General features: G+C 35.4%; 1 protein-coding gene across 3 annotated transcripts in view; it reads right to left on the bottom strand.

The window, feature by feature from the left end:
• Positions 1-7,163: 7,163 nt before the first annotated feature.
• The window catches only part of KPNA4 (karyopherin subunit alpha 4), a 54,044-nt gene continuing 47,860 nt past the window's right edge, over positions 7,164-13,347 (bottom strand). For all 3 annotated transcript variants that reach the window (XM_032485197.1, XM_032485206.1, XM_032485186.1), the window contains 3 exons: positions 13,173-13,335; positions 10,688-10,782; positions 7,164-9,253 (listed from right to left, as the gene is read on the bottom strand). In XM_032485197.1, coding sequence (XP_032341088.1) covers positions 9,155-9,253; positions 10,688-10,782; positions 13,173-13,335 — 357 coding nt within the window. In that variant the 3' untranslated portion in view covers positions 7,164-9,154. The remainder of the gene's footprint in view (positions 9,254-10,687; positions 10,783-13,172; positions 13,336-13,347) is intronic.

The raw sequence follows: 13,347 nt of genomic DNA, 5'->3' as shown, positions 1-13,347 counted from the left end.
AAGTCCATTTATTCATTCGTCTGAAGGATATTTGTGCTCTAAGCTCCAGGCAATGTGCTCTAGGGTTCCTGCTATAGTCCAGTACTGTGTGGATATTAGCTATGAACTTCCAGGTTCTCTAAAGAAAAGGAATGCAGTTCTATGACAGCCTTTAATAAAGGAACTAAAGTTGGGCAGTAAGTGTAGGTTTCCCTTAAAAAGTGATGCTTAAGCTGAGGGATGAACAAAGAAAGGGGATATTCTAGCAGAGGAAACAAAATCAAAGGGAGGCCTCATGAGAGGAGGAGTTGAAAAGCCAGAGAGGTTGAAGCACAAAGAATGGTGTGCATAACGTTTATGGTCAATTACTCTACGATAAAGGAGGCAAGAAGATACAATGGAGAAAAGACGTCTCTTCAAGTGGTGCTGGGAAAACTGGACAGCTTCCTGTAGAAGAATGAAATTAGAACATTCTCTAACACTATATACAAAAATAAACTCAAAATTAGGATTAAAGACCTAAATATAAGACCAGACACTATAAAATCCTAGAGGAAAACATAGGCAGAATACTCTTTGACATAAATCACAGAAATATTTTTGAACCAGCTCTTAAGAGTAATGGAAACAAAAGCCAAAATAAACAAATGGGGCCTAATTAAACTTTAAAGTTTTTGCACAGCTAAGGATACCATCAATAAAACCAAAAGACAACCTACAGAATGGGAGAAAATATTTACAAATGATGTGACCGACAAGGGACTAATTTCCAAAATCTACAAATAGCTCATACAGCTTAATATCAAAAAAACAAGTAACCCAATCAAAAAATGGGCGGAAGACCTAAAGAGACATCTCTCCAAAGACAACATCCAGATGGCCAACAAGCACATGAAAACATGCTCAACATCACTAATTGTTAGAGAAATGTGAATCTAAACTACAATGAGTTTATCACCTCATACCAGTCAGAATGGCCATCATTCAAAAGTCTATAAATGATAAATCCTGGAGAGGGTGTGGAGAAAGGGGAACCTTCCTACACTGTTGGTGGGAATGTAAATTGGTGCAGCCACTATGGAGGACAGTATGGAGGTTCCTTAAAAAACTAAAAATAGACTTACCATATGATCCAACAATTGTACTCCTAGGCATATATCAGGAGAAAAATATAATTTGAAAAGACACATGAACCCCAATGTTCACAGCAGCACTCTTTACAACAGCCAAGACATGGAAACAACCTAAATGTCCATCGACGAGATGACTGGATAAAGAAGATGTGGTATATATATATATAGAAAAGAATGAGACAATGCCATTTGCAGCAACATGGATGGACCTCGAGATTGTCATTCTAAGTGAAGTTAAGCCAGAAAGAGAAAGAAAAACACCATATGATACCACTTACATGTGGAATCTAAAAAGGACACAAATGAACTTTACAAACAGAAACAGAATCACATAGAGAACAAACTTATGGTCACAGGGGGTAAAGGAGGTGGGAAGGGATGAATCAGTAGTTTGAAATTTGTACCTCTTGGGGAGTGATGGAAATGTTAGCTGTCTTGATTGTGGTGGTGGTTTCATAGGTAAATACAACTATCAAAATTCATCAAATTGTACATCTGAAATATGTGTAGTTTACTGTGCAGGAATTATACAATATAGGTGTTAAAAAACAGTGGTGTGTGTGGAAATGGCTAGAGAAACATGCAGGGGCCTGAAAATGAAGGGCTATGGCCACGTTAGTGATTGTGGCCTAAGTCAAGTACATTTGAACACGGACTAGATACTTGCTATTAAGAAACTGTTAATTTTTTAAAGATGTCATAATAGTACCGTGGTTATGCTAAAACAACCTTCAATTTTTTAGAGATATATAATAAAATGCCTAGGATTTGCTTAAAAATAATTCAAGGAAGATATAGGAAAGATGGGTGAGCCAGAGATGAAACAAGATTGATCGTGGGTTGATGATGGTTGAACTTGGGTGATGGGTACATGAGGATTCATAATTTTACCCTAATTTTGCAAGATCAAAATTTTTATAACCTTATCAAGAGAAAAATGGATGTCGGTTTTTATTCTAAGAGTAGTGAGAAGATATGAAGTGGGTAAGGAATGACACTGGTACACTCAGATTTGATTTTTCTGGAAGATGACTCTGGCTTCAAGGTGATTAGACCATAAGGGAGCCGGAGTGGCCGATGGAGACCATTTTAATAGACTCTTTTGCAGTGGTTCAAGACAAGAGATAATGGTTGGACTAAGGAGGTAAAAGTGGAAATAAGTGAAAGGATGCAAGGGCCATTTTGGAGAACTCAGGGGAGCTGATACTGAGCCAGGGAACAATCCAAGAGAACAAGTTTGTGAGTTGGATGGGAAGATCATAGGCTTAGTCTTAGATAAACTTGAGTTGTGGTTGCCTTTCAGGCATCTAAGTGGAAATTTCAAGGAGGCAGTATGAAGACTTTAGAGAAAACCGACACTAAGTTGGGGAATCACAACATGTCATAGATGATCATTTGTATCTTTGCATAGATTAAAGGGAGTTTGGTGTGAGAACTTCGGGTTGAGAATTAAACCCCTTAAACATTTGATGATAGGGAAAATGATGTGCTATAAAGAAAACAAAATGCTGGGTAGGAGTTTGAGGAGCAGAAGAGAGGGAGGGAAGCCATTGTGGCTTGAGCAATGGTCAAGAGAAGAGGAAAAATAGCATGATGTTGTGAAAATCCAGAAGGGAGTTCTCAACTGTTAATTTTTCTGAGAGTCAAGATAAAGACAAATATTGCCCATTTAGTTTAGTGACATACAGGAATTGGTGATTTTTCAAGGGCTTTATAGAGTGATGAGGGCAAATGAGACTGTGAAGGGTTGGAAAGTGAATGTGGCTTGAGCAACTGGAGGGAGCAAACTTCTTAGAAGAACTCTGTCTGTGATAAGGGGAAGATGGGGTAGGAATTGGAAGGGGAGGGAATGGTGTACTTGTATGATGGAAAATACTTGTTGCATGTTTCAATGTTAAAGGGAAGGATTACATTGAAGGAAAACAGCTGAATATAAAGGAGAGAAAAGCCATAATTCACAGTGTAAGATTCCTAGAAAGTAGCCGGAGATAGGATTCAAGACAATGGGACTTCCTTCGTTATGAGGAAAGGTATCTCCTCCAATGGAGCAGAAAGGAGTGGATAAGTAACATATACAAGTGGGTTTCTAAGCCGGAAGTGAGCTGAGGGGGTTCCTCTCATACATTTTCTCTTTACTACCTCCTTGACCCTGAAATAGGTGATCTACGAAGAATGAAGGAGAAACAGAGTGGGGATTTGAAAAAATTTTTGAAGTCTGAATATTTGAAGAAAGTCTTAAGTTGGAGATACTGAATTGAGAGAAGTCTAAATTTTTTGTATTCTCCATCAAATGCTCTGACACAGTCCCAAGACTGGGGTCTACCAAGGGTATCACGTACATCTATCACTGTACCTACTGCTTTTGATTTATCCATTTATGACGGTCTCTCCCCTAGTAGGCTAAAATTGAGAGCAAGTACACATTTTAATTGGCTTTGTATTGCTGACTCCTGATTTAACCCCTAGCCCAAAGCAGGTTTCTCAGGCATTTGTCAAATGTAAAGATGAATAAAACTTCCGCTTTTATTTGCAGGACAAGTTAAAGAATTTCTCCTAGCTGTTCTGCTTATCATTTACCTAGGATTATTCTGAGTGTTTTACACAAATTAACTCATTTAAGCCATAAAACAACCCACGGAGGTAGGTATTGTTACACTTTCCACTTTTCAGATGAAGAAACAGAAACACATAAAGTAACTTTACAAGGTCCCACAGGAGTTATGTGGCAGAGCTAGGATTTGAAGCCAGGTAATCTACTAAAGGGACCACCGTATGAATTTGTTCTTAAGGTCTCTGCAACACTTAACGGCAAAGAAGTGAGTAAAGACCACGGTGATTATCAGAACTGCTTAGATTTAGACTAGATAAAACTGAGACACCCTTGTGCTTGCTCCCAATTATGTCTAGCAACTAAAATTTTGTGTAAATATTTAGGAAGAAAACTTATGTAATTACTTTAACCAATGAATACAGCAACATCAATAACCAAAAAGCATTCTGGTAATTTCATGCTACAGATAGACTAAAACAGCAATCACTTACCTTTATGGTTTGGATGCTTTCTTTGTAAAAACGCTATTATGATACAGTTATTTCAATAAATAACAGGTTTCAAAAAAATTAATTACATCAATAGTGTTAAATGTTAGGTTACCTCTGCTTCACAGGATACACCTTTATTTTATTTAAAGGCATACATATATGCTTATTACTGTACTTATAATTTTAAAAAGCATACACTTCATTAGTGGGCTTATTTATTAAAAAGAAAAACCATTTCTCCTTTAAAATGCCAAGTAAAGAGATAAATAATCCATCAAACCTCAGGAGCTAAGAATTGGTAACTGCTTTTGTTTCAAGCCAAATTGGCCTATTTATAGTTTACCTTCTTGGTATCCACAATGAAAGATTCAATTTTGTACTCAAAATCAAATACAGTGGACCCCTGAACAACATGGCTTTGAACTGCATGGGTTCACTTATATATGGACTTTTTTTTCACTAAATATGTACTGCAGTACTACATCATCTGTAGTTAGTTAAGACCTTGGATGTGGAACCATGGACAGGAGGGCCACCTGTAAAGTTATGAGGATTTTCCTTTTTTGACTGTGTGGAGGGCTGGCCCTCCAACCCCAGCGTTATTAAAGGGACTATTTACATAGCATTTACATTGTACTTACACTTACTTACATAGCATTTACACTGTGTTAGGTATTGTAAGTAATCTAGAGATGACTTAAGGTACAGTTGACCCTGCAGTATTTATTTAGTGAAAAATAAATTCAAGTATAAATGCACCTGTGCAGTCCATCCTGTTCAAGGGTCAAATGTAATTTCAAAATTCATAGGTAATCTTCTATAAGAATTAGTGTTAGCCATTCCTCAAATTACGGAAAAGAAAAGCTGTGTAAACATTTTTTGCTCACAAGTTTAAATGAATTTAGTTTTTAGAGCAGTAATTGAAAGCACAGCTTCCAATGGTATGGGAGTTGAGATCTGGGTCTTATCTGGCCCTTAGCAGCTGTGTGATCTTGGTTAAATCATTTCTTGGTAACTCTATCACCTGACAGGGAAGATTAGGACAGATCTTTCGTATTCTGAAATTCAGACTTCCATAGAAACCCTAAAACTGTAGGTACATGCATTTTGGAAGGAAGCTGGCTCAGAGTTTTCATTAGATTCTCACAGGTGACCGTCATCCAAAAGTAAATCTACAATGTATTAGGTGATCATTTCTCAAATCGCCCCAGCTCTAAATATTGATATTGCCTTCTGTTATCAGAACTCTAAGGTGGCTCCTAAGATTCTCTGGTGTATATACCCTTTATAATCCCTTGATTACTCAAGTGTGGGCAGGATCTGTGACTATGACATATATTACCTTGTGATGAGGCTGTAGTATAGGGCAGAGTAACGGATTCTGCGGGTGTAATTAAGGTATTAATCAGTTTGGCTTTGGGTTAATCAAATTAGATTGATTTAATCAGATCAGGAGGAGCCCTTTAAAAGAGGGATTTCTCTGAGATTAGAGATTTAAGGGTGAGCCCTTTAAAAAAGAGTTTAGGGCCTTCTCTGAGATTAGAGATTCTCCTGCAGGCCTTGAAGAAGCAAGCTGCCAAGAATCCTGCATCTTGGTAAGGGAAATGGATTCTGCCTTAGCATTATGAAGGAGAACCCTGAACTTCAGATGAGGCTGTGGCTTTGGCTGACATCTCTTCTGAGAGCCTGAGCACAGGACCTAGCTAAGCTGTACCTGGACTCCTGACCTACTGAAACTGTGAAATAAAAAACATACGTTTCTGTTTTATAGCCATAAGTGTGTGTGTGTGTGTTAATTTGTTATACAGCAAAAGACAATACATTACTTCTCTTTAAAGCCAAAGCTTAGCTTAATTCTCTCTTTTCTTGAGGGAACCAAAGCAATGAGGAATCTACATAGATGTCCCACAAATTAATGCTACAATAAGCCATCATTTTACAATGCAAAAACCCTATACATTGGAGGCACTGAGGCAAGCATAAACGTAATGCTAATCTTCCAGATGTATTTTTAATTAGTCAGTGGCTTCAATTTTAGGAATGCTCTGCGTTTGATTCAGAGTAATGTGGAAAATCCTAATTACATCACAACACACAATTACTGAAGTCTTCGAAAATTTGGAAGGAAAAGGAAAAATATCTTTAAAGATATACTTTAGACTAGAGCTATCCCATACACCTGTAATGTAACATTCCTATTTTTGCAGCACTTGAGAAGGGCTCAATGCTCCAACAGGCAGTTTAAGATAAGAAGTCAAGAATAGTAAGCTTATTAAAAGGCTTATTATTCCACTTTCCCCCTCACTGCAATACCTCTAATGTTAAAAATACGTCAGTTTCCTAGGTCAGCGGAGAACAACAACAACAAACAAGGAGTTGTTTAAATCAGTAACTGTGGTGAACTGTTAAATGTGCTAAAACAAGCTTCTGACCATGGAAAAGTCCTTCCTAGAATTCTATTAGAAAGTCACTGTCCTGTATGAGACCACAGCAGAAGTGAAATATTTAGGCCATCAGATGGCCCTAGTACTCAGAGATGTTATTAGCATCGTTCACAACTAGTACATATCTAAGGTAATTATTCTGTAGAGCCATTTGGCCTACTATACCCTCACTGGCTTACTCTGAAGCAGACTTTTGTTTAAAAAATATTTGTTACTTTCACCTTCTGGTAACTTAAGCTGTTTGTAACAACCGTGTTTTGGAGCCGTATGTTGATGTTACTAATAGTAATACTTAAAACGCAGTTCAAGTTGTTTCTCTCAGTCCATTTTGCTGGAAGAGTGAAGGAAGGACAGGGAGGAAGCAGCAGCACAGGTGTTGTCCCGTTTCCGTTGGTTAGAATATTGATGTCTCTACTGAAATTACAGAGCTTGAGAAATTTCTTCTGCAATGTTTGTTCTAGGTCAAAAGCTTATGAAAGACAAGCAAATAAAAGTCCCTGAGTCATACTCTAATTTTACATTAATATATAAAAAAAATCCACACAGCACACACACATGCCCCATGTAAAACATTGCTTTAAGTTTTAATGTTTATTTCCCCAAGACAGCCTAGCCTGCACTCTACTTGGATAAATTTTACAAGCTAGTTTTCTGCTGCTTCTAGTTTTAAACTTTAACCATGTTTCTGATGACAAGGAATGCTGCAAAAATACTCTAGTTCAACAAAGAGTTATGATCACAAAATAATTTTTATCCATTCTACAGTGTTTCAGAATTACCAGTTGATTTTTAAACACAAAGTAGATATAGATGCTAATGGTGGCTAATCTGGTATGTTTCTTATAGCAAACTGTTGTTCATGCAACACTTGTGCTCAAAGGGGAAGGCACAGGATTTCCTACAATGAGCCACCTTATAAAGAGTTCTTTTTGTACAAATTAATTTATGTCACATTTAATTTAGTGTGCATAACCTCAAAACTGAGGTATTATTCCAATTTATAAAAACCACTTGCATAAATTTTATGCAAGTTTAAAAAATACAAAGTTTTCTCCCTAAAGTGGCTCAAAATAGATTGTTCATGGCTGCCTACATCTAAGATAAAAAGATTCTAAAACAATTGAACAGATTAGGCATATTATTAAAGGTGTTCAAACCATTACTTGATTTGTACATCTACTCAAACCCCTTCATCGATCTTTATTCAGCAGTACATATGCACCAAATTCCATTTTAGAAGTTTCCATATCATTTTCATAGAAAACAAAGTTTGAAAACAAGTAACATTTAAACACAGCACGGTATTCTATCACAACTGAAACTTCTTTCTTCTTCTTTACAGGACTCAACAAAATCTAAAAATGAACTATGCTGTAGATTTACCTCATGCAAAGATCTTTATGTTATCTCTGAAAATGAAAAGGATGGCTTTTTAAAGCACATTTTACTGTTTTATACTATTATGGCAACTTGTGTACTGCAACACAGTCTATTTTTGAGGGAAATTTATGATTTTTCTTTCATGCAAAAATCTACACAAATTAGTTCTGATGATATGGAAAGCTTTTCATAGCATCAAACATTCATCTGGTGCAAATGCACAGGGAAACCTTCCTGAAAGTTTTCTGACTTGAGAAGCAACTAAAAAGCCATACTAGGTAAAGTAAATAAAAACTTAAAAAACAAAACAAAACAAAACAACCCCCCCAAAATAAAAAAAAACAAAAACAAAAAACAAAAACAAAAAAACCAAAAACCCCCACAAACACAAGGACAAAAAAAAAAAAAAAAAAAAAAAAAGGAACGGGGTGGGAAAAGGGAAGAGGGGAAATAGAAAACAATGGCTGCTGCTGAACTGGTCTTTGTTTTCATGTCCAGTGTACATTAACACTTATGATCTCACTTTGATGATTTACTAGGTTTGTTATCAGCCCCCTGAAGGCGAATCAAGCTTGCATGCGTTCACATACAGCACCACAACCAAACTCTCGTACACAGTCACTCCAGGACTAGGAGTCTACTTCATGCGTGAAGAGCCCTAGATCTGAAAGATGAACCTGGCTCTCCATCACTGAGCCAGACATTCATTCAACATTGTCCATTCACACACCGCTTCATAGCAAGGCCTGGGCTCATTTTCCTTTGACTTATATGGGCATCCTATTCTCTTTTATGCTTACAAGGCTTGAAGATGACAGTACTGCACTTTCCCTCAATTGATAAAGAGTAAGTCAATGTTCCTTCTCAGGCACTGAAGATCTGTGACCTGTAGCCCTTTTTACTTTGAACAACCTAAATAAGCTTTCATGTAAAGTTTTCATTACATTTTGCCACTCATTCTCACTCGCACCCACTCGCCATCTTGACCTCATTTGGGCATTTTCTGTGATTCCAAATGAAATCTTCACATTTTCTTTCCGGATTTAATGCAGCAGCAGATCCCATGAGCCAAGCTTGATGGATCAAACCTTTTTATATATATGTATATATATATACACATATATATATATATATATATCTCAGTGCTGCATTGTACCCAACTTCCACAACATCTTTCTAAAACTGGAACCCTTCTGTTGGTACATTGGCAGATGAATTGAAACCAAATGTTCCACCTTGTATTGCCTCTGGAACAAGGCTAGGATCTTCATCAATCTAAGAGAAGAAAGAAAAAGAAAGTAATGATTAATTTTAAAGTATACACAAATAGCATTATAGTAATAGTCTCATTTCCTTTATTAAAAAATTATGAGGGACATGATGGATGTCAACATTGTCGTATCACCCCTTTAGAAATTGGAAACACTTTCTAAAAGCTTTCTCTTAAGGGATGTCAAAATGAGGAGGCTTAAGATAATATGCAAAATGGGTATCTTTCAAAAGAATGAAAGAGAAGTAATACACTGTAGAAGGTCTTGCATCTCAGACTGAGAGGGTATTCACTATAACGCTACCACTGTTGGAGAGTAAGTATAATCTTTGGTTAATCTTTTAACAGCAATTGGAGACAAATGACGTTTGAGCTTAAAGTAGTAAAATAATAGCTCTCCTAATAATGGAAAAATAATATTCATTCTATATATTTTATGTCTAAAGATTCTTTTTGAAGTACCACAAAATTATAAACCTATAGTGTAGTTCCTATAATAGGCATATCATCTTTATTATTCTTTTCACAATGTAACAGAGTAACCAGAAACTGCATGTTAAGGTACTAGGAAACATTAGGCCTTGTGTAAACCTAATTATAAATTAAGACTTCTAAAAATCCAACTTTAAGACATTTGATTAAAGCTACCTTTAAAAAAGTATGCTTTTTCAGGATTTTTATTCCTGATTTATTTAACTGGTATTACATTCTAAACAGGACCTGGCTTAATCATTTGTAATAAATAATCTATAACTCTTTTCTAGTATTGTCTTTGTCAGGTTAATGTTCAAATCATGCCTGTTAACAAAATGTTTAATAACATTCCATTTTCTTTTTTGAAATGTTAATGTTATGAAAATCAATTCAAGAAATCCACTGGTGGCTATACCTAATTACTATAATTTTCTAAGAAACAACTGCTTTATTTTTAGATTTAACTTCTCCGAAAAGGCAATACTAAAAATAATACTTTAATTTCAACTATTATATACTGACAATCTGAAAACATTTTTGTATATTATACCTTACATTATATAGTAACATACTTCATAATAATTTTTTTCATTGTATCTATTTATCTTAACATTCATTTTTAGTCAGCAACTAAGAACAACAGTGACAATATATTTAAACATGGACTAACTAATTATTGGGTCATAATGGATTTATTATAGGATATACTAGTATCCCTGTTTGCCTCATTTGTCACTGTCAAAAAATTCTTATCTTTTTTTTGCCATTAGAGCTAGTACTACTTTTTAATGCCTTGAGGGACTTCAAAATACTGAAATATTTGTTTCTGAAATAATCAATATTACTCTTATATACCTAATTCCATTCCCCAAAAGTACATACATATATGTCCTAGCTTACTATATTATTTCATCCAGATTTATGTTTATACATAAAACTAAGCAAACCATAAAATTATTAAATACATCATCTGAAGAGAAGAACTGATCAATGATCTCATAGGCCAATTTGTAGATGTCTTCATTTTCATGATTTTGAAGTTGTTCAATTTTCTCCAGGCCTGTAAGAAATTTTACAAAGTGAAACAACAGAAATATTTTAAAAATAGTGACAAAAATGTTACAATAATCTTGGGAACATATAATCCAATTTGGGGGAATCTATTTTAAAGGTAAATCTCAAGAATAAAAAGGTTTTATACACAAAGATACAGCATATTTATCTTAAAAAAATTAACAACCTGAGTGTCCAACTGCATATAAATGTAAGCAACGGAAATGTATCTACTCAACAGAATATGGTATGTGTCAGTGTTTATATATAAAATGGCGTTGTTTGTTAAATGTTAAAAGCAAATTTGTTCTAGTTTCTAGCATCTGCCAAGTATTTCTAATGAACATGTATGAAAAAACTTTTAATACTACTGACTAATAAATATGAATGTTAAGACACCTATTAAGTATAATGAAAAACAATCAAAATCAACCACAGTATTTCAGGGGTTTTTCCCTATAAACATTAATAAATTTATTAAATTCTAGGCAGAATATATAAACTTAAACTTTTGGTATGCAAACTGGATCCTGTTTTGCTCTATAGGAGTAACAATTAAGGCCTCTGAATTAAAGTGAAATTGCCCTTTCGTAAGTGTTCCTCCTCTACCTACTCCTTAAGTGGAGGAAGTTATTTGGGCACATTTCTCACTTCACATATTCTCCTTATAGGGCCATTCCATGAAAAAATTTAACTACTACATGTAGACTGAGGACTTATAAATCTATGGCTTCATTTCTTTTCTGAGTTTCAGAATCTTAAAATTTAAATCCGGCATGATCATTCCATGAGACACTTCACAGGTACCTAAAACTCAAACTGTCCAAAACACAATTTGTTACTTGCTTTGCCTCATTTACACTGTTTATCCTACTGTATTCTTACTGGTGATAACAATGGTTTGAAATCTGAGAGAAAGACTAAGTTCCCCTTCCCCTCAATACTCTATAATCAAATCTCAAAAACCTCAGTCTATCCATTTCTTGAATCTTGTTATCTCCCCTTTGTCTCTATTATCACTGCCTTCATTTATTGTGGTCTGACCACTATATACTTTCCTAGGTGGTTTCCTGACTCTTGTCTCTAACAGTTGCATTCCCCTCAGAGTCATGCTTCATTTAAACACATCAATGCCCTAGGTAAAATCTTCCAATAGCTTGTCATACACTATGGCAGAATCCATGGGGGAGCCTATAAGATACAGATTCCTGGGCTTCACTTCCAATGAAGCAGGCAATGCTCAAGATCCGTGTTTTTATTTTAATATATAAAAACAAAATTTTAATGATTAAAATGTTTATATGGTAAAAGAAAAAAAAACAAGAAAAAATTTTAACTATGCCTATTTTTAATTTTTCTAGTACTCACTTCCTAATTAGTTCCCTAACAGTTTTCCCTATTTCCCATTCCCAACTTGACATTATGCATCATATTTCTTTGCTGTTCTACTTGTCACTTTAGTAACTTTAAAAATACTTACTTCTTACTAAATTAATATTCAAGCCTCTTAGCTCTTCCACTGCGTAAGCTGAAGAGACTGGTTCTCCTACCCTGTTACCTCTCCTTTCATTTACTTCTCAAATTCAATCAGAAATATCTTTTATTTTTATGCTTATCCAGCTTGATAATATTTACATTTTGTTTCACAGTCACATTTGAGACTTCCATGTTCTGTCTACATGTTAATCCTAAGAGTTGAAAGCTAAGACTTGTTGTCTACCTTCCGAGTGGCTCTGGTACACTGCCAGATTTGGGAACCACTGTCCTATAAGATAAAGTATCTGCTGTGCTACAAAGCTTCTAAGACTGCAAGGGCCTGGTCACTGCCTATGTCTGCAGCCTCATTTTTTGGCAGTTTCTACCTCATACTTTGTGATTCAGCAGTGAACTACTTATAATTTGCTGAATGCTACTTCTCACCTCAGACTTATCCAATGGTGTTATCTTTGCCTGGAACACCTTTCATCCCTTTTTACTTTATTAATCTTTATTCATCTCCCAAAATCCAGCTCAGGTGTCACTTCCTGCATCTTCCAGGATGGATTAGGTATTTTATCTTGCTGTACATCTCTATTAGGGTAATTAGCACATTAAATCAGTTCATATTTATCTCTATGACTAGACTACATGCCTTGGGGGCAAGGACTCTGCCTTGTTTACTGGTATTTTCCCAGTACCTTATTAGCACAATGCTTGTTCAATAAATGGCAACAATTCAGTTACCTAAGCATGTGCAAGAGCTAAGCAGGACTGTACATACAGAATATAGTATTTAACTTTATTCTGTTACTTGATTATCTAAGCCACAAAAATACAAAAGAGCTATCTCAGTCAGAAAATAAAAGCAGTTATAAAAAGAACATCAAAATGTAGAATAACAGTTTATAATAATCTTACCTCCACATTCTTCTATAAGATTGGCTATGGTTTCTGCCTCATCTTCAGCCATTTTTAATATATTACTTAGTCCATCGAGTACTACTTGCACAACTTGTGCATCTTTTACAGTCAGCAAGTTGCAAAAAGGTGGGATAACATTTTGTTGGATTAAGTAGGCGACCTGAAGAGTATA

The sequence above is a fragment of the Camelus ferus genome, chromosome 1 (genome assembly GCF_009834535.1).
Source record: "Camelus ferus isolate YT-003-E chromosome 1, BCGSAC_Cfer_1.0, whole genome shotgun sequence".
In the NCBI taxonomy this organism is placed as follows: Eukaryota; Metazoa; Chordata; class Mammalia; order Artiodactyla; family Camelidae; genus Camelus; species Camelus ferus.
The sequence above is the reverse complement of the archived record's forward strand: the minus strand, read 5'-3'. Positions and strand labels throughout refer to the sequence as shown.